Source organism: Colletotrichum paranaense (genome assembly GCF_030867605.1).
Source record: "Colletotrichum paranaense strain IMI 384185 chromosome Unknown Scaffold_6.1, whole genome shotgun sequence".
Lineage (NCBI taxonomy): Eukaryota > Fungi > Ascomycota > Sordariomycetes > Glomerellales > Glomerellaceae > Colletotrichum > Colletotrichum paranaense.
The window spans coordinates 305,826-333,177 of record NW_026848964.1 but is presented as its reverse complement, the minus strand read 5'-3'; the positions used below and the strand labels follow the sequence as shown (position 1 = coordinate 333,177).

The 27,352-nt window shown below is 51.6% G+C and overlaps 9 protein-coding genes across 9 annotated transcripts; 5 read left to right on the top strand and 4 right to left on the bottom strand.

The window, feature by feature from the left end:
- Window positions 1–181: 181 nt before the first annotated feature.
- On the bottom strand, window positions 182–1,438 carry CPAR01_07718 (uncharacterized protein; the record flags this gene model as incomplete). The annotated part of the gene is made up of 1 exon (XM_060491987.1): window positions 182–1,438. One exon carries the CDS (start codon window positions 1,436–1,438, stop codon window positions 182–184), a length of 1,257 nt encoding a protein of 418 aa, XP_060348357.1.
- Window positions 1,439–3,488: 2,050 nt separating this feature from the next.
- On the top strand, window positions 3,489–6,538 carry CPAR01_07717 (uncharacterized protein; the record flags this gene model as incomplete). The annotated part of the gene is made up of 3 exons (XM_060491986.1): window positions 3,489–5,712; window positions 5,771–5,994; window positions 6,059–6,538. The coding sequence occupies 3 exons, from the start codon at window positions 3,489–3,491 to the stop codon at window positions 6,536–6,538; spliced, it is 2,928 nt and encodes a 975-aa protein (XP_060348356.1).
- Window positions 6,539–7,092: 554 nt separating this feature from the next.
- On the bottom strand, window positions 7,093–9,204 carry CPAR01_07716 (uncharacterized protein; the record flags this gene model as incomplete). The annotated part of the gene is made up of 1 exon (XM_060491985.1): window positions 7,093–9,204. One exon carries the CDS (start codon window positions 9,202–9,204, stop codon window positions 7,093–7,095), a length of 2,112 nt encoding a protein of 703 aa, XP_060348355.1.
- Window positions 9,205–9,301: 97 nt separating this feature from the next.
- Window positions 9,302–9,562, top strand: CPAR01_07715 (uncharacterized protein; the record flags this gene model as incomplete). The annotated part of the gene is made up of 1 exon (XM_060491984.1): window positions 9,302–9,562. One exon carries the CDS (start codon window positions 9,302–9,304, stop codon window positions 9,560–9,562), a length of 261 nt encoding a protein of 86 aa, XP_060348354.1.
- Window positions 9,563–10,905: 1,343 nt separating this feature from the next.
- On the bottom strand, window positions 10,906–12,789 carry CPAR01_07714 (WSC domain-containing protein; the record flags this gene model as incomplete). Its single annotated transcript, XM_060491983.1, has 1 exon — window positions 10,906–12,789. One exon carries the CDS (start codon window positions 12,787–12,789, stop codon window positions 10,906–10,908), a length of 1,884 nt encoding a protein of 627 aa, XP_060348353.1.
- Window positions 12,790–18,315: 5,526 nt separating this feature from the next.
- On the bottom strand, window positions 18,316–19,494 carry CPAR01_07713 (taurine catabolism dioxygenase TauD; the record flags this gene model as incomplete). Its single annotated transcript, XM_060491982.1, has 1 exon — window positions 18,316–19,494. The coding sequence occupies one exon, from the start codon at window positions 19,492–19,494 to the stop codon at window positions 18,316–18,318; it is 1,179 nt and encodes a 392-aa protein (XP_060348352.1).
- Window positions 19,495–20,453: 959 nt separating this feature from the next.
- CPAR01_07712 lies at window positions 20,454–21,857 on the top strand (the record flags this gene model as incomplete). The annotated part of the gene is made up of 1 exon (XM_060491981.1): window positions 20,454–21,857. One exon carries the CDS (start codon window positions 20,454–20,456, stop codon window positions 21,855–21,857), a length of 1,404 nt encoding a protein of 467 aa, XP_060348351.1.
- Window positions 21,858–23,455: 1,598 nt separating this feature from the next.
- Window positions 23,456–23,876, top strand: CPAR01_07711 (fungal hydrophobin; the record flags this gene model as incomplete). Its single annotated transcript, XM_060491980.1, has 3 exons — window positions 23,456–23,627; window positions 23,676–23,773; window positions 23,835–23,876. The coding sequence occupies 3 exons, from the start codon at window positions 23,456–23,458 to the stop codon at window positions 23,874–23,876; spliced, it is 312 nt and encodes a 103-aa protein (XP_060348350.1).
- Window positions 23,877–25,083: 1,207 nt separating this feature from the next.
- CPAR01_07710 (CFEM domain-containing protein) lies at window positions 25,084–26,980 on the top strand (the record flags this gene model as incomplete). Its single annotated transcript, XM_060491979.1, has 8 exons — window positions 25,084–25,294; window positions 25,347–25,361; window positions 25,417–25,601; window positions 25,669–25,705; window positions 25,770–25,837; window positions 25,887–26,287; window positions 26,349–26,416; window positions 26,463–26,980. The coding sequence occupies 8 exons, from the start codon at window positions 25,084–25,086 to the stop codon at window positions 26,978–26,980; spliced, it is 1,503 nt and encodes a 500-aa protein (XP_060348349.1).
- Between the last annotated feature and the right edge of the window lie 372 nt (window positions 26,981–27,352).

The following is a 27,352-nucleotide window of genomic DNA, read 5'->3' as shown; positions in this document are numbered from 1 at the left end:
TTTGACAAAAAGGACATCAATCCCAGCTGCGGCGCAAGAGAGGCAGCGGAAGCAATATTTTCCTCGTTTTCCCGCAGTCATGGCGCTGTGCTGTCGCCGGACCGCGCATAACAAATGTAACAAAAGGATCAGAGATGAACGAATATAGAAGTATATCCCAATGTGGAAGACGCTTTGCCACTCAACTTACTCTGGGTTCCTTGATAGGACCCGTGGTCAGGTGCATGACGTGGGAGATGGTGCAGTCCGGGGGCTGCCAGGCGAGCCTAATGACCCATCCGTCGGTTGTCGAGTGGAGGGCCCAGGCGAGATCTCCATCGCGGATACGGGTAGTCATTTCCATCGTGACGAGGTTATTCACAACCGATTGGTCGATACCTTTGCCAAAGACCAGCGCCTTTCGAACCATACTGTTGTTCGGGGTCTTTGCGGCCATGCCGGATGAGGCACGGTGCCAGTCAAATATGTGAGACCCAGAGCCAGAGTCACGTAAACTAGCGAGACCAACATCGCCGGCCACAGCGTGTACATAGCCTTCGCCGAGTGAACGGGTTATCTCAGACGTGGATCTCGTGCAGAGGACAAAGGTTTTGAGGCAGGCAAAGGATTCATTCAGGGTAGCCATGCCAAACCCTGGATCTGGATCAACCTGCCAGATGCTCTGGGGCCAGTCATTCGATCCGTAATGCGCAACCCCTCTACCCAATGGATCGTGGGCGAGCAGGTCGCTGGCAAGGATGGGCATAGTGAGAGACCTGGTAGCGCCCTGGTAGAGCACGAGGTCCCAGTCAGGATTGATGTAGATCCGGTCCCACGCCGGGTTTCTATGCTTCAGATCCGGGAACCCGTGGCTGTCGGGCGCCAATGACCTCATCGGCAACCGAATCCTGAAGAAGGACACGGCTTCGCGGCGTGACTCGTCGCACACGCGAAAGAGCGCCGGGCTCCTGTTCTCGCAGTACCAGTGTGCGTTGCATGCCATGTTGCCCAGGTTGTTGCCGGAGGCCTGAACGCCCGAGCCGTCTGGTACGCCTCTGATCACGACGATGCGTGGCCGTTCCAGGTGCATGCGCCAGATCTTGCGTCGTAGCTCATAAGGCAGGTCTGGGAAGCGATGAAAGACTGAATCTTGGTCGTACCCGTAGCTGCTGCGGCTACTGTTGGGGATTAGCGATGCTGTGTCTGTAGCTGTGGTCATAGTAGTCGTCCTCGGCTCGCTTCCCGAAGCGGCTACCCAGGTCCGCAGGTCGAAACCTTCACACGCCTCTAAATTCTTCCAGGGTGTCGAGGGCGTTTTCCGGACGGCGGGCGGAGCATGGATGTCCGTGGTTCGGAGGCCCCCATCTTGGTGCTCGGCCTCAAACACCTCGGCGTCATGCTCGTCTTCAGCCTGGGGAGGCGGAAGCTGGCGTGATGTTGACCGAACTGGTAGATCCATCGCCTGATGTGACGGGGCAGACGCCGTTGAGTTTGATAGACTGCCAGCGTCAACGGCGTTGAGAGTCGGCCTTATTGCGTCCGCGGGATCAAAGTGTCAGACAAACGCTAAGTTTCTGAAAAGTTCGGGGGACTACGCTAGCGGTAGCTCAGACGACCTCTGAGCTAAGGTAAAGTGCTTCACTGCGCAATGGAAGATGCCGATTGGCGATTGGATCAACTGTATCAAGTTGAATATGAGTGTATCCGTACAGCCTCAGTCTCCAGTCTGTATCGTGGTGTAGCCTCAAGTGTGGGGTGGGGGGCAAAGGCACTGGAAGTGGAAATAAGGGACGACGTGTGTCTGACAGTTGGAGAAGGTTCCACGACAGTGAAATGCGTGATGCGTTTTGGGCTTCACAATACGAACGCGGACACGATGAGGTGGTTCCCCTTTTGAGTTGAAGAGACGGGGATGGTGGGAGTTGTCGATGAGTTAATAATCAGCGCCATCTCGTTCTAGAAGGGAACCTCTGCGGTCAACCGGCTGACTAAACTTCCTCTAGAGGCACCGTACTCGGCTCCGTCTTTTGCAGCAAAAGACCCCTTTGCAGGGAGTTACCGCTTTTGGAAATGGTTTGCGGGCAGTTTGCGAGAACTGATGGGAGAGATTCTACCGCAAGCCGGGGGCAACCAGGAAGAGGCCCGGCTGACATGTCTGGCAGTTGCATCTTAGCGCCTGAATGACGCTGTGACCCGCCAATGCCCAAGTCATTCCTTGTTGTTCATGAGTTGTGTCTGCTGGTTTCCCCTGTCAGATTGTGTCAGATCCCATCAAGCACTCACAGACAGACTCGACACACAAGCATGTGTCTGCCCGACACCATCCTCATCGCCACGGCGGGAACCGTTATGATGTGCTACATGGGTCCCTTGTCCAGGCTTTAACCTCCTCTTTGGTCGTCTTGGAATGATTGCAAACAGCCTTAATCGCCATTAGGTACTCTCAGCCGGGCTACAGCTACAGTCTACGGATGATGGGCATGGCCATGAGCCAATCACCGCAGAGTCTTTGCAACTTCATACAACCGTCTGAAACTTGCAAACACCAGCATCTTCAACTGACAACCTGCTTCTCCATCGTCCGTGGCTCCCATCTCAAACTCTGCTCATCCCCCTTTTGCCCTTCCTGGCGCCACGCTCCTAACTACAACGTTCATTTACTAGTACCAAGTATCCTAATGAACGACTTGCCTTATTGGGCCCGTATCTCGTATACGCATTCCCTCTCTAGTTTGCATCGCTCCAAACTACTCTGTTCAAGCTTCAATGTCTTCCACGCGGCCCTTGTCGGTACTCGGACGCATCGACACCATGCTACAACAACATAGCCGTCGAGGTCGATTCAATTGAACACGACTTTCTTTTGACTTCGTTTGACACAAGCTTATGGCTTACTGTAACTTTGCAGAAACGCTCTTGGCTTCGACCTGTGCGCTCTTAAGCCTGAAAATGACAGAACTCTCGGTTCCAAAGATGACTCTGCCACTTGGACGATTAACGTCGTGAGACCTGGGGTCGTGGCTGCAACTCTGCCACTCCCTTCAATGATTCGGCCCCGGCTAGACATGTCTGGGATTCTCGCAAGGAGCTTCCCACCTTTCCGTGTTCCACTCCAGTCCACCCCGGTGCGGACCATGTCAGGGTCTGAGTGGAGCGGAATCCCGCCGCGTATGGCAAGTGGCATATCGACTTACCCTGAAGAGAGATCGACGCTCGATGTTTTAGGCTCGAGGGGACCATGACCATCAGAGCTTCTTGTATAGATACGTCCCTATCCGTCTCTAGATGTTTCTACTAGATGTCGTTGGTTCTTTCACCCATCTAGTCATCATCCCCATAGGTGTTGGTTCAAGAAACACATCTTCTTTTCGTTCGTACACGACTGCTGGCAGCCCTTTTTCTTTCTAGTTGACTGCCTTTGATACCCCAATCTGTCTCTATTAATGCCACGGGAAATTTCTTTTCACGCCTATCAAGCAAAGTCCATTACTTTCATACTTCACATCACCATGAACATGTACAACAAACTATCATCACCTGAGGATGTTACGGAGAGATCTCAGGCTCCTCCTCCTCCACCAGCCCCAAGGCACCAGAGACTAACAACCTTTTGTATCGGTTTCTTGATGATATTCTCCATCTTCAGCGTCGGCAGGGAGATCAAAGACTACTTTTATCAAGACCACAGCCTCAGCAGCCGATCAATGGCAAGACGAGACCTAGGTTCCTGGGGCCAAGCCATCGACGCAATTGTAACCCCAGACACTGTCGAAGCCATCGGCAACGACCCAAGGCTACGAAGGACATTAATGTTCATGGTCGATTACAGCTATGACCTCACAGATCAACTAGCCGCCCGCTATGAATCTCCTCAGCTCCAGGAGACAAGAGAAGCATTGCAAGAATACAAGGAGCAGATCAGGAGGAGCCTCGAAGGTCTGAGAGACGACGAACAAAGTTCGCCTCAACTACACAAACGACAGCTTCCAAGTCTTGGAGAACTCTTTGGAGCTGCCGTCTCTGGAGGTAGCGCCGATGGTGGTGGTGGAGGAGGAGGCGGTGGACTTCCCAACCCATTCAACCTTCCTCTCCCCGGGGCACCGGGTGGTTCTCCAGGCGGCGCTCCCGGAGGCGGTACCAGTCCCCTAGGCCTCCCTGGCCTCCCAACTCCAGGCGGCGGCGGTGCCGATGGAGGGGGAATGTCAGCCGGTATACTCAGTGGCCTCCTCCAACCCCTGAAAGACGGGCTGAGCAACGTCGGAAACCAACTTGTCGCCAACCTCAACGGTCCAGGCATGTTCCTCGGCATTGGTGTCGGAGCCGGAGCGGCTCAGGGGCTCAACCTGTCCACACAAGCAAAGACGATGGAAGTGGCAGCAAAGGTTGCCGCAGACAACAAGATGGAAGCCACCGGTCTCAACCCAGCCATCCAGAACCTGGGAGTCGGGCTAACTTCCACCCTCATCGGCGCCATCGACTTCAATAGCCTAGGCGGCAATCTCACTAACCAGCTGCAACCTATCGCTCTGTCTCTCGCAACAGGTCTCGGAAACGGCACAGTCGCAGGCCTGAAGCTAAACGCAAACGCCGCGAACCTCGAACCCATAAACGATTCGTCCATCCCCAACGTAATCGGTACATTTGGATTCGGTCTCACAAAGACCGTGACAGCCAACCTCGATATCAACCAGCTCTTCAACTCGGCCAACAACCCCAACACTACCAAACAAATCATGCGTATCCTCCCGGCCGCGGCTTCGGGCTTCGGCAAGGGTCTTGGCCAAGGAGCGACGGTAGGATTGGGCCTACAGCCCGACACCGCGGTACCGATGCAGCAGATGCCCGACGACCAGATCGACTTTGGCGGTATCTCGCAGACCTTCGCCAAGGGTCTAACGAGCAGCTTCCTCCAGAACGGTACCGCGACCGAGTTGCTCAACAAGGTGGGTGGGTCGATGAACATGAACCAGAACGGTGGAGGAATTCCGGCGACCATCAAATTCAACGGCATGGACATACAAGTCAGCAAAGTTGCGCAGGGCTTCGCTCGCGGGTTCCTCCAGGGCGCGGGCGATGCGATCCAGGGCATGGGCGGGGTGCAGTCTCTCTTCGAGGGTAACGCCACCATGCCCACCGGCGCGATGCCCGATGCCAAGCTCCAGTTCGACGACTCGCTCGGCGGAGCTGCCAGTGGTTTTGGAGTTGGGATCGGTGGGCAGGGCGTCCTCGTCGCGTATGGACTGGCTAGCAAGCCGCGGGGGAACACTCAGTCTGCTGCGAATGCGCCGGCGGCACCGGTTGCTAGCACGCCCGCCCAACGCCGAGATGTCGAACTGGTCTCGAGACAGGATCCCCCGCCGGTCGTCTCCGTCAACACCACCGAGGGATTCAACCTGTCCGTCGTGATCAACGCGCAGACCATCTCGATGGCTGCTCAAGCCGGTGTCAACGCCCTTACCTGTCAAGGCGTGGGCGGTTTGGGCCTCATTGGCTTTGGATTGATCCGCAGCAAGACCATCGCATTGGATTCCTTCAATAATGGTAACGTGACGAAGACTGCGAAGCAAGTGATTCCGACTGGGATCATCAAGATTTCCAACGAGGGGCATTCGTACGCCATTGACGGACAGGTGATCCGGGACTCTCTTGGAAACTCGATTATCAACGCTGCGAATGGCATCGAAGTCAACGGATTCAAGCTACCAGGCTGGATCGCCTTCTTGGTCCTTCATAGTAAGTCTGAATCTACCCCTGAATTCTTTTTGCTCAATTAACATTCGCACCTCACTAGTCCTCTTCGCCATCATCGCCTACATCAACGTCCTGCCCTTAGCCATCGGGCTGGAGCACATGCGCAACCTCCTGCTCCGCATCGACGCCCCTCCAATTCTGCCAAAGATCGAAAAATGGAATAACATCATGTGGCTCTTCATTATGGGGCCTTCAGTGGTTGTCGTTCTCATATTTGGCATACTCGTGACTGCGAAGTCATCTCACTTTCGCACTGCCCACGGCGTAAGTCTTCCCCTCCAACAATCTTGGTGCGGTAAGCATCGTTTCCTAACCCACATCTCAACAGATCATAAGCCTCTTTACGACCATGGTCGGTTTGGCAGCCTTCTTGATGCACCTCGCTATCAAGGCCCGCGCACCTCCGGGACTTCCACACACCTCCCGCTCCGGCCCCACGCCACCGGCGCCCCTCCTCAGTCTCCCCAATATCCGCGTCATGGTCAATCAGCTCTTCTTGATTCTCTCATTTGCCTCTGTCATCACTGGATTTGCCGATCTCAGCTCAGTGGCTCTATGCTTTACGCAAGTTATTCCTTTCGACCTGGCGCTGGTCATTGGGTTTAGTCTCTCAACAGTCTTCGTCCTAGGGTCCACCGTCTCCGGACTCGATATTGCGCTTACTGTTCGGGACTTTTTGAGATACAAGAAGACCCTGAAAGGTGGCGATAAGACGAACGCCGCCGAAAGAGGCGTGGGGAGAGGTGGTGTCATGCAGAGCAAGATTCTGCAGCCAACGATGGTGGACGAGAAGGGCGCATTTGCATAGCTGCCCGGGCTTTCGTTCGTTCGAGCTTGAGAGACTCTGAGCTGCGCTCAGTCTCCCTTATTTTGTTTTTTATCTCATTGATAATTTACATAACCCACTGGCGCATGGTCTTGCGGATGGGCAAAATCATGTAACATGGGACGGGATCACGGGTAGGAGTATGAATTTGGATGCGCTGAGACTGCATGCAGGGCACATGTATTCTGACATAACGGATATGACTACGGCGGAGTTACTCCTGACGACTCTAGTGCTGCGGAAAACGGGGCGGCCTTGACTCTCATTATACCCAAGCTTGCTTCAGGAGGCAGGCTTTGAATTTCATACCCAATTGGCCGATTCAGAACGTCTTGCTTCTTTCGCTTGGTGAAGGGACACAGGCATATGTATCGCAGAATATGTTTTCAAAACTCTAAACTCATCTCTTCTGGTGTTTTGGTAAACCTCCCTTTGCCCGCACCTTGCTGTTTTTGGGTACTTTGGACACAGCTCTTGTTCTACTCGAATACTCTGTCAAGAGTCAACTCATAATCTCTCGCTCACCACTCGTCAACTCAGTCGTCATCCCATAAATGCCAGCTGCTACTAGGTCTCACATCCAGTACCGATCTCCTCTTCTTCCGCGGTCCCGCAACCTCACGGCCATTACTCAAAAAGAACTCCTCCGTCTCGCAATCGGGTATTTGCCTCACCATCCCCAGCCCAGCAAGATCCGTCTTTGTGCACTTCATCCTCAAATGGCGGAAATACTTGCGGTAAAACATCCTCTGCATGACCAGGTTCTCAGCCACGTTCTTGGGCAGATAGTCCCCAAGTTGCGTCCGCAACGCCTCTAGTGCCGTGCGCTGATTCATCGCATCGGGGGGCTCGTAGTCGTTGCTCAAGAGCAGCCGCGGCACATCGCGGTAGAATGCGTTCTTGGCCGGGATGCCGCTGGTGAGGTAGCCCTCGTGAATCATCCACACCGGGAACCGGGCCGCCGCACGATCGTCCATTAGCTGGATTGCTTCCGTATAAGATTCCAGGTTCGCCAAGCTCTCTGCAAGCGGCGCACACCCCGGAACAGGCGTCAGGTCCCACGTCTCCGGCCCGCCCCTGTCGCGGGTGCCGAAATGTCGGATCCCTACGCCGAGCGGGTCGAACGCGAGGCAGTCGCTCAGGAAGATGTCGAGGGGTATCTCGCTGCTCCAGGGGAACGTAAAAATGACAGTGTCAAAGTCCGGATTGATGATGACGGGCCAGGCGATCTTGTTGGTTGGGTGCATCGGTAGCTGAACGCGGTAAAATGCGCGTGTCTCGGCGCGGCATTCCCTGTTTACCCACATCAGGGCCGGGAGCGTGTTGTCTGCGCTCCATGCAATGTTGGAGGCGAGATTCCCGAGCGCGTTTGGCGCGAAATGAATCTTTTTCAAATCGTTCATGCATCGAATCTCAACGATCCGCGGCCGTTCGAGATAGAAGCGCAGGATCTTGGACCGAAGCTCCGGTGGTAGGCGGGCGAAGGGATGGAATGCAGTGAGGGGTCCAGGGGTCTCGGCAGAGCAGCAGGAGGCCACTTGCTGGACAACGGGGAGCTCAAAGGAAATTTGCGATGGCGCAGCTGTTGGCGGCGGACCAGGAGGAGGGTGAGTGATTGTCCAAGGCCCATACGGGACCCCGGACCGGAACTGGAACCGGTCCTCGGGCTTGACCGGCGTCGGGGGCCGATGGAGGTCAACATGGCGGCGCTGTCCGCACGTGGGACACGGCGCGGAGGACGATGGGAAGTTTCCGATGGAAGCACCGACACTCACACTGAGTGAAGTGGACGAGGATGACGACGAACTCGAGGGTACGGCGGTGGTCTGAGCGGTGGTTGATGTAGCGGGCGAGTGCGAGGCGGAGGTGGCAGCGGTTGAGGAGGAGAGGCCGGAGTCCGTCACGGCGTCTGACTCGCTCGGGTGCGCAAGCGTTCCTGAATGCCGTAGCGTGCGACTCTGGCTGCTGCGAACATTGTGTTGGTTGTGATTGCGTGTTGCGGTTTGGGTGCCTCTCTCAACGCTTTGGTCCGTCTCCCCTCCTACATTTACAGGTGGCGGTGGTACTGCTGATGATGTTGCTGTTGCTCCTGCTGCTCGCGGCGAATCCTTGCGTGACCGGATACGAACAGAAAGACCCTTCAGCCAAATCTTCTTCCATTTCTTCTTCAGTTGCTGCTGCTGGTCGCCATCCTGGTTCTGGTCTTTGGTCCGAAGCTGGGATGTGACTCCGTTCAAGTTGCTGTTTGCGTCGGGCGCCATGGCGGTGTGAGTCGGGCGAGGAGCCCTCGTCCCGGTTGAAGCGTCCTCCCGTCGGTGTTCCCTCGTATTCCCGAACCGCCAATGATGGCCCTCTTTTGGTGCTGTGAGAACAGCGATAAAGCGCAACAGCTTCGCCGGTGGTGAAGTTAGATTCTGCTTTTCAGTGACTTGTTGAGAACCCAGATGGCGAATGCCGTAGTCGCTGCTTGTGCGCTGTGCTGACGCTGCCGCCGATGGCTGTTGTGAGGCTGGATGAGAGAAGTGGGGTTCCTCTGGGTAATTCGAGGGGGAAGAAGAGCTAGAAAGCGAGAATCGGGTGGTAAAAGGATGATGGAGAGGAGACGCGGTAGTAGTGCGGGTGGGAGACGCGGGGGAGGAGGAGGACATGTTGGTCAAGTTAAAGTTCATCCATGAGCCACGGCCGCGTCTGGAAAGGTCAATGTTCAGTCACGTCGTAAGGTGGTGTCGGTGTGTAGCCGATGTGATGTGGTGGTCAATGGTCGTCTTCGGAACAGCTTGCTCGCACGCTCTCAGGCACAGAACATGTTCATCGGTTATGGAGCTCAACAGCTGCAGTGCTCACGTCTCGGCTCAGCTCACAGGAATGCGCTGGGCGGTTATGAAGAGTCGGACTGACGGATATGTGACAGAAGAACTGGGCAGGATTCGAAGAAGGAAGACAGGCACAGGCACAGGCACAGGCACAGGCACAGCAAGGAATTGGCTTTGCGACATGCAGGCATGACCGTCCGAGATGCGGTGCGATCACTGCAGTACCGGTTCGTTCTGTGGCCTCCTCCCACATTGTGGTTCCTTGGCCTGACAGTCGTTTGGTCGCAGGCCGTGGCCAGCTGAGGGGGAACGCGCACTGAGACAAGCTTTTGTTGGAAACGGAGAAGGGGAATGTTTGGGACTGCAACCAACCAGAGACGCAGTCAGCTCTTCGCAGTCAGCTCTTCCAAGTGCCCAGCCTCCCTCAGCTTGATCATTGATGACAACTCAAGGCTTAAGTTAATCCATCAACTAAGTAGCTAACAGTTCACCTGTCAGCCTGCCAAGTCTTGCTAGTACACTTTAGTCAAACGAAGCCCCTTCCAATAGCGTCCGGCATCTGCTGCAAGCTGCTTCTTCCATTCGATTTACCCATCTATTCTCACATGAGCGTCTCCAAGGGAATCGAGAGAGTACGGACCATCTGTGCCTGATCTCAACCTTGGAACGCCGTTACAGCGCCCGCCTGGACCTCCCACGTGCTGAAACATGCAAAGGGGGCGGATGCGACGTTTGGCCGGAAGAATGACGCCGATGCCTACATCTTCTTGCCTTGAGACTTTGCGGTGGTGAGAAGAATATATATCCTGCTGCTGTCTGTACATAAAATGGATAAATGGCCATGTGCACGCTTGGAGCGCCGGCCGCTGCAGACACAAATTCTAAGAGCAGCATCTCACCTACATGAGCACGATCGAACATGCAGGTACCAAAATATGTAAGTGGAAGCAGCCGGACGTTTGCCGTCGAAGAACTTGAAGTCTTGGTCTTCTTGCCATTATATTGCCGAACCAAGCCTCGATCGGCCGGGCACCCGGACCCGTGTGGATCCCGGATGTTGCACATGGAAGTGGGCCCGGAATCGGGGCCGACCGCCGAATGAAAAGACGGGCGACTTACATACTGACTAATTCGGTACGCAACCAGGATGAGCTTTGATTCCACAGACCAGCAACTGCAAATAAAGATAGACTTCTCAATGTTGAAGTATACCATGTTGCCTGTAAACACTCCGGTCTAGGATGAGGCGTTGTTAGCTTCGTAACTGCCATCCATAGAGTCACAGGCGAGGCCGATTTCACAGAACAAGCAAAGTATTTTATGTGGCGAAACACACGCTTTATTATCTATATCGTCAAATCGTTTGTCAAAGGTCCATCCATAGCCGAGCAGAGAGATCCGAAGATGCTCCCAAAAACCGCTAGGCCACTATCGAAGAAAACCACTACTCCTACCACAAACCACCACTGATAACCATTAACAGACCCATAGTAGAGTCAAGAGAAGAGAACATCCATCCATGCTCAGACGAGTCCCTTACAGAAGGACAGCGGCAGCAAGAACGCTGAAGGCAAGAGCGCCGAAGCTGGCAGCGAACTTGCTGGTGCCGGCCGTGACGACAGGGGGCTTGGCAGTGGCAGTGCCGGTGGGGTTGCCGCCCGCGGGGGGAGCAGCAGAGTTGGCCGGGGGAGCTCCAGCAGGAGGAGCACCGGCGGGAGGGGCACCGGCAGGGGGAGTGCCAGCAGGGGGAGCACCGGCAGGAGGAGTGCCAGCAGGAGGAGCACCGGCAGGAGGGGTACCAGCGGGAGGAGCACCAGCGGGAGGAGCACCGGCGGGAGGAGTGCCGGCCGGGGGAGCACCAGCGGGGGGAGCGCCAGTGGCAGGGGGGTTGGCGGCGGGCTTGGTCTCGGTAGCCGGGACGTAGGGAGTCTTGGTGACGGGAGGCTGGGGGATGACAATGGTGCTGCAGGTAGTGCCGTCGCAGCCAACAGTGGTGACGGGAGGAACGGGGATGACAACCTTGCAGGAGTCGCCGGAGCAAGGAGGCTTGGGAACAGGGCAGGAGCCGTTGCAGCTCTTGACCTCGATGTACTTGTCGTTCTTGTACTCGTACTTCTTGTTGGCATCGGCGTACGGGCAGGACTCGAAGACGCAGGAGTTGTCCTTGCAGACGTACTTCTTGTTGCACTCATCACCGGAGCAGGACTCGACCTTGCAGACGTTGCCGTAGCAGACAATCTTCTCAGAATCGAAGTCGGATCCCTTGATGACATAGTCGCACTTGCCGGAGACACACTTGATCTTGCGGCCGCAGTCGTATCCGGAGCAGACCTCAGGGTGCCAGGTGCCATCAACCCAGACGAGACGGCGCTGGCAGTCGGCACCGTAGCAGGGGTAGTCGAAACCGCAGTAGTCACCGTAGGCAACGATCTTCTTGTAGCAGTCATCACCGTAGCAGGGAACGCCGAAGCACTTGCCGTTGGAGCACGGGTTGGGAGTGGGCTTGTAGCAGAAGGGACCCTGGCAGTCCTGGCACAGAGGGCAGTAGGTGGTGGTGACAGTGGTGACGCCGGTGGAAGCGGTACCGTCAATGGTGGCAGTGGTGGTGGCAGTGAAGGTAGTGGTGACGGTGGCAGTGGTGGTGACATCGATACCGCCATCAACACGGATGTAGATGGTCAACAGGATCTCGGCAGAGATGAGCTGGCGCTTCAGGGATCCGCTGGTGTTGCGGCCACCACAGCGCTCGGCAGAGTTGCCAGGGCAAGTGATGTCGCATCTATCCTCAGAGACACGGGTGGCAGTGGCATCGCTGACGATATCACCGCAGAAGCAGTCGGAGCCGAACAGACCGGCGTAGCGCTTTCCAGCGGGGCAAGAAGCGACGCAAAGCTCAAGGGTCATGGAAGAGGCAGACAGGACCAGGTCGAAGGTAGGGAAACCAGTGGTGGAGCCGAAGCAGCCAAGAAGAGAGAAGTTGCCAACGTTGCTGGGGTTGGGAATGACCGTGGCGGACGGGGTGGCAGACGACGAAGTCGAGCTGGTCTCGGTGCCAGTGGTGGTGGCGGAGGTGGTGTCAACCGTGGAGGTCTCGGAGCCATCGGTGGTGATGGGAGGCACCTCGGAGCTGCTAGTGGTGTCAATGGTCGTGACGATGTCGGAAGTCGTGATGGGGACCTCGGTCGTCGCAGTGGTGTCCGAGCCAGTGGAGGTGGTCAGACTGCTGATTGTAGTCTGGCCGGTTGAGGTGGTCTGGATGGTGGTCACCGACGTGGAACCCGAGAGGGTTGTGGAGAAGGACGAGGTGGTGACCGATGAGCTGCGAGTGGTGGAGGTCGTGGTGGTGTTGGGGAACAAGGGAGAAGAACTCTGTCCCATAACCAACTGGCCCATGAGGGCGACGAGAGCCGTGCGACGCATGACTAAGCGAGTGACGAAAGCAAGTAAAAGAATGACTAGACCTCGGGTCGTAAACGAGTGAAACGAGGTAAAGAGAGAGGAAGAGAGGAGCTAAGGATGCGGAGTGTAATGATGATGAGGGTGAGGAGGGAAAGGAAAGTTTGACAGAAGCTGGAGAATCTTGTCTTTCTTATACCTTCTGGAAACTCCCTTTGCGTCCCTCATGTCAGGCAAATATTCATCTCATCGTGAACGATGTCTCTGGCGTCTCTGGCAACTCCAGTCTGCCCATGGGCCATGCCTCTCTCCCTTGCCATGGGGCATTGTCTCCTGAGTGACAAGATGAGTTTGCATGCCTTGGGCGAACACAGAGTTTCCTACAGCAAGCGCCACCAAACTCAGTCTCCGTGTCTCGTTTTTCCCATTCTCCCGCTCTCGTGTCTCGTTCCTCGTCGTTCGTGTTGAGTTTAGTCAGGAGGTTAGGAATGGATCACCTCGGTCAGGAACTCATCAGTTGGCAATGTCTCACCTTCTCCGCAATCCAACGAGGGAGACCGCCTCAACAAGGGACCAATCAATAGGTCCGACGAAGGAAAGGAAAAAAAACAAAACCCAACATCGCTAAATTTCAATAAGCGTGCATTCCCGTCCGCTAAGCTTGGAAATTGGGTCTTGTCTGTGGCGTTCCGCCCGGCGCCCTCCCGAGCTTTCTCGTTGACGACAATGAACATTTTCGGATTCCCTGGGCCAGATCTTACCACCTGGAATCTGCCAAATTGCCTGTATCCATTCTCAGTCTCGGGCACCCGACCTCCTTTCGTCGCACCGGCCCCGCCTCGGTGACTCCAGTCATGTCCCCAAAACCGATATGGCCCTGTCTATCACCATGCGGCTCTCGATCTTCCGATCCATTGGAACCAACCGCCGGTCAGCGAGTCATACATTGGTTTTGATGGTCTCGGCCCGTTGAGTGTATCAAGTGGAGACGGAGCCCGCAGCGGCAAAATGCACGATATCATCCCTCGCTGGTGCATTCTTTCTTATTCTCGGCACTAAATGGGGCAGAGAGGGAACATGACGGCATTAGTTCTCCCCAAACAGACTTAAACTTACGAGACGAGAGAATTCTGTTATTGTCCTTGCATAAGCGAGCCATTACAAAGGCTGGTTGCCCTCGTGACTACCCCACACTCTGTCCCTCGTTGAGCCAACCTTGGATTCCGGATGCAGGCCATTGAATGTTTGGATAATTTTGAAAAGCGGAAGTGACATATTTGAGATTCCAGGAAAGCCTATTTCGCCCGTATCCATTGTTAGTCTCCAATGTTTGCAATGGATTGTGGATGCCTCGACATCCACATTGTCAGCATCTCAACGAATGCAGGGCATAAGACAAGAATAGCTTCAGGTCGTGGACAAATGGAGTATGCTCGAGTCAACTCCTCTTACACAAGAGGGAGGGAGTGTCTTTGCATCATGATTGATCGCCTCGAAATACCGGTGAGGAGTGAGAACTTGACGGTCCACATCTAGACATGGACCTTTTGGTGCATGCACTTGACGCTTGGCACCTGAAAACCGGAGGCCGGTCTGGAAGTCAACAATATCAACTCAGATACATGAATCCATTCAAAGGTGCAAGTCCAAGAATTCTCTTAAAATGGCTGGAAGGTCGGCAGGATGAATATGAAAGGTATACGAAGTAATCATGGTGTTTCTATTGCTCCCTGGTTTCATCGACATAAGCCATTTTTTTGTTCATTTCTCTTGAGAGCCATAAGTGACCTCTCAACAATGTTATGTCAGATGTAGAATCCATATGAAAGGGTCAACTCAAGCTTACGGAAATTGCGTCACTATCCTGGAATCGATATCATTGTTGGAAATTCTTGCCGAATATTGCTCGTGGGAATAGGCTTGACGAGAAAGTAGTAAGGTATAGAAAGCCTGAGTTTGCCGTTCCCTATTCTCCGTTATGATTTTTTTGATAGATATCAATGGTATACGTGAAGTCTTGCGAGATACATTGGTTCAGAGACCATCGAGCTTTGACTGAGGCATAAATGAGAGCATCCAGCCTTCAGGTCCGCTTAGTGCTCGCATCAAAATAGACTTCTGTGAAGTTAGAAGCTCTTATACATATGCAAAGTACATATTGGCTGCAACGTAAATTAATATGTGAATATTTCATGACGATGCGATAAGATGAGATATTTTGGAAACCTCAGTATTTGTTGGTGACATGAAGAATTATGCTCACCTGGCAGAAACCTTGGACTACGTGCACATGGCCATTGTTATTCGAGAACAAAATGGTGACAGCTTTTCCTAATGCGTCGATTCATATCACAAACCAACGCATTTGTCTGTAACTACATGGACCTGATGTAAACAGATGTTATTCAGCCCTGTTAACAAGGCAATAATCACGAAGGCTTCTGCTGGCATGCGACTATGAAGTCGATGGTGGAGGATCGAATATGTTGAGGGTACCATCTTAACGGAGTCCAAACACCGATGAAGCTTGGCTTACAAGACTTCTGATTAAGGCAGCTGTTATTTTGAGATGGCTGCTTAATTGTGCTAGAATTCAATCATTCTTTCATTTCCTTGTAGATGTGTAACTTGAGGCACATGTAGCAATAATTATAATCTAGATAGTCAAAGCCTGTAATTTAACAATAGACGGAGGTGATTTCCGATTATGGTCCTCATATATAGATAACAGGTATCAGAATCATTAATCAATTTGTATCAGACGTATCAATAGGCTTCTGGGGTGTTGTACACATGCTAATTTCTTGATGTCCGAGAATTTTCATGTTGGTGTAGATGGCAGCTGTGACAAACCCTTGAGGGGTCTCATCGAAATGTCGAGAAGATTCTGAGAATTGCCAGGGTCGGAACCCTCTCATATACTCAATCGAATGAACCTTGGTACGACGCCGATTTCCATATCATACCATGTTGGTCATCGAGTAAAGTAGGCAGATGCCCAAGTCACCTATCGTGACCTGAAGTGATCCGAGGCAACGGAAGGATGTCATGGCGTCTTAAAACAAGAAGTCAAGGAATAATGTTTTCTCAAAGAATATACCATGGAAGATCTATGCCCTCGTCTCGCAAGGCTAAAGAGCTTGATGGTTTTACGTTTTGAATATAACCTCAGTATCTAATATCGGCCGCTTATCCGTTCGTCGATGAAGCCAGGCATAGTGAGTGCTGTTTCAATTGTTTAGGTCTGATATTTGTATTGGCTTGGACAGCTTTCGAGTGAATCATGATCTGAGTAGTATTTGTTGGATGCCTGGAGAATATTCTGGGTGACTATTCGTATCTTAACATTGCAGATAATGCATATTAACTCTCATAATCAATTAAGATAAATTTTATGCAACTGTTAGCAATTCTTATCAAGCGACTATATCACAAACAAGATTGGGTAATGACAACAATTCGATGTCCCTTCTCATCTTCTGATACTTAAATCCTGTACACGCCTTCGCAATATGCATCTCTTGACACTTCCCAAGCCTCAAAGTCACGTGCATTCCCTGATTTGGCACATGTCGTCCGTGGAGCTACGGGCTGACTGTTCGCCTCGTCCCTCCCTTGCTCCTAGCCGAAGCCCCCACCACATCCAAGAAGATGCCTCAGGGCACTGGGGTTACCACGACTCAAGGGAGACACTTAGTATTCAGACATAAATAACCACTCTCTTCCCTCAAACCATCTCAATGCAAGATGTGGTTACTCAACGTGTCCTCACGACTCTGGCGGTGCAGTCGACTGCGGAATATGCCCTGTCCGTAGTGTCAGATCGACGGTCGAGTCCTTAAGATTTCCTCCGATTTGAACATTTCAGTTTCATCCACTGTTCCAAAATATCTTCAGCTAGACCACCTCTGAAGTCGTTGTACATGTGGCCATCAATCTCGGCCTCCATTGAGCCACGCACACATTCGCGGAAGAATCTCGCACCTGGAGCTCGAAACGACGCTAAACGACAACAGGGTAAACATCATGTCGGGTGCTACTGGATTGCGATACCAATTGTATTGAGACAGATAACTATTTGTTCCGACGTCACGGCCCAATTCGCTAGGCCGAACGCTTTTCAGACTTTTCAGAGCAAGGTTCATGCGGTCTCAATAGAATCATGCATCTATCGTCTAGTCCATACTGGAACAGAGAAAGAGGTCGATACGCCATCCACAACTACTAGTATCTTGGGAACGGCATGCCGCCACTGCCTGTAATTGTGTGAAGAAACCCCGTAAGGTACGGCCTTTTTGGCATAGCCACGATAGAAAGTCGATTCTCGAGCCCATGGAAGAATTGTCTACTGAACTCCCAGTGTACATCCGGGGACCTCAAAGTATGATCAGTTAAGATTCTACTAATATCTTGTCGTTTTTGGAAAGATTTCCTGAATAAATCATTATGGATCAATGCCCGTCTCCGGTCTAGGATTCTTAGTATGTCGTCATCATGAATCGATGAAGAAGCCTTGAAGTGATGAAGGACTGTCCTGCTCTGGAAACAAGATATGATATGTACTACCCCAGCGCACCAGAAAGGCCAATTAGAGATCAAGCCCTTTCTGTAGGGAGCTCATCGTAGCAAAACCACAAATGTGAACTTGAATGCTCTTTCCTTGAACCGGTTTCAACCCGCGTCCCGTAGTAGATCCAGACTCAGCCGACAACACAATAAACATCAATTGCTTTATTCTTTACCTTTAATTTTGTTGCCCCGTGTGAAGTATTCAGTAGCTTAATGATGTGCGGAACAGCTACTGGTCGTTATTTCATATTCTTCGATAGCAACTAGCTGTGGCTCTCTCTAAGCCCCGGATGTTTTAGCGTTGAAAACTTAATGAAAGTTCACTCTTCTTGCGTCTCGATATTGGAGCTTCCAGGATGTGTCGCAGGCTTTTAGGGAGCATAGGCTGAGCTCTATTCCATACTATGAAGGGGCTGAGAGACCGGATCACCGATGTGCAATTCGCAAAGGGAACAAGAGAGACTAGGCAGTAGGTATGATGGATAAAGAGCTCAACCTGTAAAATTTGACGACGGGACGATTTCAACAGTCCTCGTTCCTGGTGCCTGAGTTCTCGGAAATGGTGTGAGCTCCCCATTCCTATGGTCTAGGCAAGGGGTGAGCTTAGGAATCCTAATGGAGACTTCATGTAACGAAAGGGTGCTGCAAGGGAGAATGATTGGGATTTCAGTCGACTCCCTCAGTTCCAATCAAAATTTCACACCTAGTTTAAGCTCGAGGCGACTAGTCTGACAGTAGTAGCCCCTTAGACTGCACGAAAATCTGGGCCATGGCCCAAATTGCCAACCACCTCTGACAGCCTCAGCAGCACATTTGGGTTCAGTTCATGTTTTGTTGAAGAAAGCAATGTGGACATTAGTCGAAATATAATCATAATCACCCCATCTTATTATTTTCTTTATAGAGTCTCCGTTCACTTAATCGTGAAGACAAGTCAAGTGTGTCGCCTCTTGTCAAGATACCCATCCAATTTCAACATCGTCAACCGTCCAAGGCCTGAACGACCTGGGCCCAGTCGCCGTCACCATATGCTCCAGGCACACTGTCTCCATCGAATAGACTAGCTAGCACCACACGATCCGATTGTTCGCCTTCCCAAGGCTGTCTGCCGTGCTGAGCAATAACGTTGTCGAAGACGAGAACGTCGCCCTGTTGCCACTTGTGGAGTACTCGGATCTCATCTGTGATCTTCGCTAAGTGTTCTAGATACCTGTCTGGGATTGCCGTGCCGTCGCCGTAGAGCTGTTTGGTGACTTCCTTTCTGGCCCCTTGTCCGCCTTGAGAGTTCTTCCAGTAGGCGGCTAATCCGGTGAAGAGCGTCGGAAGTCCCGTGCCTGGCTGGGTACGAATCGCGGGTAGCCTATGCGTCAGGATCACGCCGTCGTCTATCCATTCCCACGTCGTATGCTGGCCTCTTCCATATCTAGCAATCTGTGCCTCAATCTTCTCGCGCTTCTTGGTCACACTGTCACCGTCCAAGAAGTTTTTTCCAAAGGCTTGTGCTAGGGTTGAGCCTCCTGTATATTGCTGGTCGAACTTATAGGTAACTCTGCTTAGAATTCCCTTCTCCGTCAGTGCCTGGATGAACTCCGGAATTTCATCCTTGGCTCGTTGAAAGAGCTCCAGTGATGAAGAAATGGGGGTCTCGCCCCCTTTTGCGGGCGCCTTGTGGTTATAGAAGAAAACGTATTCGGGCGCATGCGGGACCTGGGGTGACTCATTGTGGTTGTAGATGAGAACTTCTCTTGGGCTTTCGTTCGCAGGTGCCACGTTTGGTGCCAACAATGGTCTGTCGACTACAATGCCAATGATTTCGTGTGGTTTGTACCCGAAAGCGTGTGCGAACTTGCTGAAATCCTCGGCGCCATGGATTGGCAAACCTCTGAATAACAGCACCCCATGAATGGCGAGTTTCTTGGTGAGTTCGCCCTGCGTCTGAAGAGATTCTACAGCATGGATGACCTCATGCAACTGAACATCTTTGTGTTGACCGGAAGGCCTCAATGCCAGTGGTGTCACAGTGCCAGTGGGATGAGGCTCGCCCAGAAGTCGTTGGTTTGTCTGGGGTAAATCTTGAAATTGTTCAAATACGATGGAGGGATTGAGTTGATTGGTTGTTTTATGGCCTTCGGTAACATTCGATATGATTGAAATCGTCATTGTGATTGCGTGCCTTGCGGCAACTGTAGCAGGAAGTATTCGCTTCGATGCCGATGATCGCAGTCTGGGACAACGTGCAGGTACTGGATGTAGGATGGGTTTGATGGAAGCGCCCGCGACGTGAGATTGATGGAACGGGAAGTTATATACCTACCCGAGGAAGTTGTAGCATGTGCTTTGATGCGTTCGAAGCTAAAATCACGTTATTTTGGGCTTCGTGCCAATTGGCGAGAGTCGCATCGATATCTCTACCCCGGTTATCAATACCCGCGTCCTCCGATAGGATTGGTTCATTGCAGTTGAGGTTGAATGTATCAAGGCCCAAACACATGCTTAACTTCGCTCTTCGTTATGGACTCAGGGTTCATACATTCTTGAAACGATATCGCGATATTCCGAGTACCGTATTCTAAGCAAGAGAGAACGCAAATTCTTTTGTATGATGGATACATGCGATCCTCTTGCTAGCTCCATGTTGCTAGCATTTAGGCAACTCATCGACGGCGAATGAGCTACACGCCGGCTCTTCCATATATGACCTACGATGAACAAGTCTTCCCAACGGATAAAGATTCGTATTGACTGCTTCCGACCGTCCCCGATGCGGGGTCTGGGTTACCATTCGTAAGGCTCATGAGATTGGTTCAGGACTGTCGATTGGTGCGACGTCGGGACGAAACTTGAGCACGTAATTCGTGACCCTGCAAGCAAATCTCATGCAGTGGGCATTTTACAGAGGCGGATTTGAGGTCTATCTTAAGTCCCTAAGTGAAGTAAATAGTTGCCTGAGGAGGTTCCGATTTTACACCAGCCCATAAAGGTTGGCCCTCCAGCAACTGCAACCATCAAGGTCTTCGAAGAGGGGGTCTTGTCTCGCTGCCGTCAAACCTTTTCAATTCATCATCAAGCATATTCGAGTCAAAATTCGACCATCGTACCTGTCAGCAATTTAGCCAGTCATGTCTGTCGAGGTGGCCGGCCTTCGCCAGCCAGAAATCGAGCCCGGCAACCAGTCGCTGTCTCCGTCGCAACCCATGTCGTTTCTCAGGAGTACTCTCTTTCAGATACTCATCGTTGGTCTCTGTGCTTTCTGTGCACCGGGAATATGGAGTGCTATGAATGGACTCGGCGTCGGCGGTTCACAAAGTCCAGATCTGGTCAACGCAGCGAATGCTCTACTTTACGCCTTTATGACGTTGACTTGCTTCGCTGGCCCGTTCCTTACCAACCTGATTGGATTCCGCTGGACTTTGGCAGTCGGTGCTCTTGGGTATCCCCTCTATGCAGCCGGCCTTTACGTCAACAATCGGACAGGTGGAACATGGCTCGTCTACTTCGGCTCGGTTGCCTGCGGCATAAGTGCTGGATTCTTCTACAGCGTCGAGGGAGCGATCGCTACGGGATATCCTGAATACCACAAGCGAGGCCGTTACGTCGCGACGTGGTTCACCTTCCGCAACTTTGGCATGATTATTGGTGGCGCCATCTCGCTGGCGCTCAACCACAAGGTTGATCAGAAGGGCAAGGTTGGATACGAGCTGTACCTTGCCTTCATCGGCATACAATGTCTCGGTTTCTTCCTGGGTCTCTTTTTATCCAACCCCGACAAGGTCATGCGGGATGACGGAAGTCGCATCGAAGCGCCGAGAGGGATCCGTTGGCGGACAGAGCTCCTCGAGATGTGGAAGCTACTCAGGAGCCGTTCAATTCTTCTATTGACACCTCTATTCTGGTACTTTGGCTGGATTCAAGCATACCCTGGTACCTACCTTGCAACATACTTCAGCGTGCGCTCGAGAGCGCTAGGTGGTTTCGTTGCAGCTATTGTAAGCACTTTCTCGACATGGCTCGGAGGATCACTTGTGGATCTCCCGTGGTCCAAGAATCGTCAGACACGAGCTCTAGCAACATATTCGCTGATTGTCTGTCTCAACACTGCAACCTGGATATGGGCTGTCATCATCCAAAATGAGTATCGATTCACGCTCCCTGTCCTGGATTGGGCCCTTCAGAGCGAGTTCGGACGCGGATTTGGGCTCTATATGCTGGAAAGAGCGTCTCTTGGCATGATTGAGAACTTTATCTACTGGGCAATCGGAAATCTGTCGGACTCGCCCGGCGACCAGATTCGGTATAGCTCTTTGCTTCGTGGCATCGAGACGGCAGCGGTAGCAGTGGGTTTCGGGATCCAAGCCGTTCCAACCCCCCTTATTGCTACAGCAAGCATCAACTGCGGTCTTTGGTTCATCGCTCTACCATTCAGTTACTTTGCCACTCTGCAAGTTGTGAAAAAATTCGAAGAGCAGGACCGGATGCAAGACCGGATGCACGAGGTGGCGGAAATTGTGGGACACAAAGCCTAGGCCATGATCCACAGGTCTCAGTTGCCTGTCAACTTCTTGGAATATGTTGTAAAAGCATGACGATTAATGATCAGACGGAAAAGGACCAGACGGCCATGGTCTGCAGATATCGCAGTGGTGTCCGCTTTAGCTCTCTCTATGTTACATCACCTGGTTCATTTGCGCGTTGCCTAGAAAATCTTTGCGCTGCAAATTTGGGTCTTGATCATTGATTCGGTAGCATTGGGAATATTATTGTTGCATTTAGGTTCTAGGTTGCTGCAGGCCTCTACCCGCCTCGTCCACAACCCATGTAAAGCGGCGTTTACTAGGACTGAACGCTTAACCCATGCATAGTAGTGTGACTTATCATGCGTGAACAACCGGTGTGGATCTTCAAATTTCAATGTCGAACATGCAGGACATCTTTCAACGGATATGATTGATGAATCAGGATGGGTAATTGCCAACACATTTCTGAACCTTTGGCTTAGTTTGCACAGATCTCATGCCTTCTGCATTCTCTTTATGGAAATGGAGTGGTTATATCCAAGGGGAACCCAGATTCAGAGCTCATCGCAACAGTTCGTAAGCAGCAGCAGCAAAGTCCCAGAGCGCAGGTTTAATTACAATGATAATACGTCTTGAAAGATGCTAAATATTCCTAGTAAGTTCTTCAAAGCAACGGGCCCAGCCTTATGCACATCAGCATACCCGTTGCACAAATGGTTAGTTACCCTGGCCGCATAAACCTACCTTCCTGCTCTACTATACTTCGTCTACGGAAAGATTCTCCTGATTCACGAAACAAGGTACGAGGCAGTAGACAGCGCTGATCATCTGCAGGCATGCCTGTACTTGCAGCGTCACAATTGTCATTTATTCCCAGTCGAAGGCTGGGCTGAGAAGCGCCTCTTCCCCTCATTCGCTTTTAGTCGAGCTGAGGGCGGGGAATGTTGCATTTGACAGGCGGGAGCGGCTGTAGGCGAATTTCATTATGATCCCGGACTAGACCAACGCCTTCACTCCACCCGGATTCAGACGAACTGCATCCCCGAACAGCATCATGAAGTTGGACATTACTTTTTTCGGGGATTTTGCAGAATCCCTTATCACTTCTCACGTTGTTAGGCGCACGGGAGTAGCCGCTCCCGCCTTATGTAGCTCGTGTTAGGTGGATTTACCTACACCTCAGTTTCTCGGACTAAAAGTGGACAGCCAAGCCAATATTGCCAAGCACACGCAAGTCGTTGGCAATGAGTTCTTCTTACCGAATTGCCGAAAACTTCACAAACCTCATCGTGTGCCTTTGGTCCGACGATGACTGTGAAATGGTGTCAATGGTGAGGTGAAGTTATGCCGCAGGACTTTGCACAAATAGTGGACATGGTAGCGGAAATGCAAGAGGACCATTTATCAAGTTGATCTGTTTAGTCGTATGAGCAGTGACGGCGACAATTGGACTCAAATATATAAAGTCTGCAGTTGCCAGGCTTCTCAATCAATATCTAGTCATCATAATTAACCATCTCTTCTATCTCCTACTCAAAGCAACCTGCAGCTCCCAGCTCTTCTTCGGTCACTCAAGACTCTCACTCAATCATCGCATCGCTTTCAAAATGCAGTTCGCTACTACTCTCGTTTCGATCTTGGCCACTGCCGTCATCGCCATTCCCACCGGCAACACTGGCGGTGGCTCTGCTCCCTACGATGCTTGCTCTGGTCTCTACGACAGTCTTCAGTGCTGTGCCACCGATGTTCTGGGAGTTGCTAATCTTAACTGCGCTCCTCGTGAGTCAGAACGAAACCAGAGGGAGGTGAAGTGATCGATGCTAATAGCTCTGCCAACAGCCGCGACCGTGCCGACTTCGGCCAGCGACTTCAAAAACATCTGTCACAAGGCTGGTCAACAAGCCCGCTGCTGTGTTCTTCCCGTTGTGAGTAGTACAAATCGAAGATAAACGTCTGCCTCTCGTCTTCTAACAATCATTACCATAGCTCAACCAGGGTGTCCTTTGCCAGACTCCCGTTGGTGTTTAGAGGTAGAGACGAGGAGAACTATCAAAGCACGATGATTTGTCAACACATCTCGGAAACGTCTACATCTCTTCTTCCTCTGCAATACATGTAATTAGTCGGCCTGTTGTACCGGGATCGACGGAGGGGAATACTTGGCTCCGAGACTGCAAGCTCCACAGCGTTATGCTAGCTTTTATACAGAAACTTCAGTCATCACCGTTTAGCCGCTCAGAGGGCTTGCTCGAAGTCATCATTCGAATTGTTGTGACGTTATGCATGGCTTCTTTTGTCGCTGTCCTCTGCAATGTAGCTCAAAGTGAGTCAGCCACGGGTTTCAGGTAGAAGGGTAAACAAGAACGCAAACATGTCACTGAAGCAATTGTATGACGGTACTAACTTGGTCAAAACCAAATACATCTCGCTGCTGCACTACTTCTAGCTACGCACGCGTTGCAATCTAGAAAGTCTGAATTCCTCGTCTTGCCATCTTGCCATTAAGTTGTCGCTAAGATGGAAGAGTTGCAGAGGGAAAAAAGAAACACGTTGTTGTGCCCATTTGCCCTGCAACTTGTGCAATTTCTAGCTAGAAAGAATATCACGCAGAACAGCGACTGTTTTGCTGCATCTACATTAGAACGATATGGGTTGACCTTGGTTGTGTTGCCAAGAGTCATCTGATTGATGCTTGTAGAAACGTTGAAGTCTGATTTCTCCTTTCTCAGCACATTTTCTGCCCTGCGGAGAAGCCTGTCTGTCCCCTGAAGCACGCATTCGACAGCACGCTGGTCCCTGTGCTATGGCGTGCTAGTCCCAACTTTGCCCACTACTGAAATTCAAAGTGATCCGACACTCAGCTAAGATGGCACCGGCTGAACTATAAGTGCACATCGGACATAATTGATTGGCGCAAGAGCCTGATCCTGACTGAGCCGTTGCACTCTGAATCTCAATAGAGCTTAGATTGACCAAATGTCAACAATGAAATGGGGTAGCTCTGATTCAAGCACCGCCGTAAATAGAGAAGCAACGTCATGTGGAATCTCAGGGCGAACATGGGGGAATCTTCTTCGAAGAAAAGATCTTTCAAATACGGATCGGCCCAGTTACGCACCTGTGTACGTCTGCAACTATCAACGTCTTTATCGAAAGACGTTGCGACCAACGTGCTTGGTTTGTCGCCAATCCCCAGTCTTGTCGAAGTTGTCGTTGGCCGGACTTACCGAGATGAATGATGGACTCAACTCCAGTGTCAAGTGCCATACCCCAGGGCTTGGGTATCGAGAGCCTTCTGGCGGAATGCGCGGTAAGTTCCCTGATCGTCACGCCAAAGTCGCGAGTCTTCATGCGACTGCTGATGCTATGCCGCTTTTCAGAGTCAATGCGTCTCGACAATAATCGCATCAGCGACGAGTGCACAAACCGCCGTCAAATTTCTTTGCGTAGAGCAACAACTGTACGGAATAATCGGTTGCAGCTATCAAAACTGCTCAGTCGTCGATGGACTAAGTATGCGCCTCTCCGCCTTCGACGCCTTTAACAGGATTCATGTTGATAAATGCAGAGAGCCAAAGAATCCTATTCGACATTTGTGGACTTCCCAATCGAGATAGAGGTGCCTCAGCCACTGCGAGTGCCGTAGCAGGGGCTATTGTGGCTGTATTTAGTGTTGGTGTCCGCATGTACTCCCAACTCTCACGGTTGGATTACATGATTGGACTGGATGACTATGCCCTCATTTTCTCAATGGTATGTTTCTCTATGACGACAAAATGTTGACTTGACCTGTACCTTGACTAAAGTAAAATTGGTCTAGTTGATGTCAGTACCTATGAGCGTGGTTGTTGTGTTCAGTAAGCCGTCCCCAGTCATACACGGAGGACGGAATCCTGGCATGGGATCTAACCCGTGTTGCAGCGGTTCAAAATGGCCTCGGAAAAGACATCTGGACACTCACACCGGAGCAAATCAACGAGTTCTTCAAAGTAAGTGCAATGGTAGACAATGAGGTTTGCAAAAAGAGAAGAGTCCAAGCTTACCCGACTCGCCAAGCTGTTCTACATCGGAGAGCACTTTTATGCATTCACCGTCATGTTTGCGAAGACAAATTTCCTGTTCTTCTACTTGCGCCTATTTTCCGATGAAAAGTTTAGGCGCTTGACTTGGGGTGTCATATGGGCATGCGTCATATCAGCCGTTTCGTTCCTAGTTGCGACTTCAGTTCAGTGCTGGCCCATCAGCTACACCTGGACTAAGTGGGATGGAGAACACCAAGGCCGTTGCCACGATATTAATATCCAGACTTGGGCCCATGCATCGGTCAATATTGCTCTTGATGTTATTGTAGTAGCGATGCCCATTTCTCAAATCGTCAGGCTCAACTGGCGATGGAGACAGAAGGTTGGGGCCGGTATGATGTTCGCTGTAGCATTGTTGTGAGTTGTGCCCTGCGGAACCCGGAAATGTGGGATTGATAAGAGCTAATATCCGTTGTAGGATCACCTTTGTCTCCATTCTGAGGCTCAGCTCTATCAGAGATTTCATGAAGACTTCGAATCCGACATGTGAGTTGGTTGTTTTATTGCAAACGCGAGTACTGACGCTTACTAGGGGACATTGTGCCAATCTCTAACTGGTCATTCGTCGAGTTGAACGGCTTCATCTTCTGCTCTTGCATGCCTGCCTTTAGAGACTATTTCCGTCGTCTATTTTTACGAAGGAAACGAACAGTTCAAAATGTAAGCTCCATATTTGGTGCTAGGCCGAGAATGAGGACTATTGGGGATAGTGTCTTGCGACCGAGCGATCGGTTGCACGAACTAATTTCTGTTGACAACGACAACGATGAGCCTGATCATTCTCTTCGGGACATTAGCCATGTGGATCTGGGAATCGGACACCATTCAACCGGTGTGTTGCCCGCCGTAAAGGAAGAACGCGATACTAAAGCACTAGTTGCAAATCACTCAAGTCGGGATGGTGATAATAGGCCACCGGACGAGCAGCCCGAAGAAGTGGATCTTGGAGACTTGAAGCATTTGGCACCGTGGGTCTCTAGAGGAACACGTAAACAAAATGGCGGATGCTCAGATGCTCAATCCCCGAGGAGGAGTGAGAGTCCCCGATGAAGTACCCAAGACCATCAAGGCTGGGATAATTGGGGAAAGAGGAAACAATAGGCAGATAAGTGTTGTGGAGGAGTTGCAGTCATATCGTTTTGCTGAGTTCGTAACACTCTCTAAGTGAAGGTGTTCCGGGAATTGGCAATAACCAGAATAATCAAGGTACCTATGAGAATGCAGCGGATAAGTACCATGTGTTGAATTGGGACAATCGTTCCTCTAGGAAGTTGGAGGTCTCGTCAGTATGACTTCCGGCAACCCTGACACGACGAATGGTGATGGGAATAAGTTTAGAAACTCGACTTCATGATGAGAAAGACGAAAACTATCTTGAACGGAGATGACCCCCACTCAGTGTGGAAGAGTTGGGGATCAAAT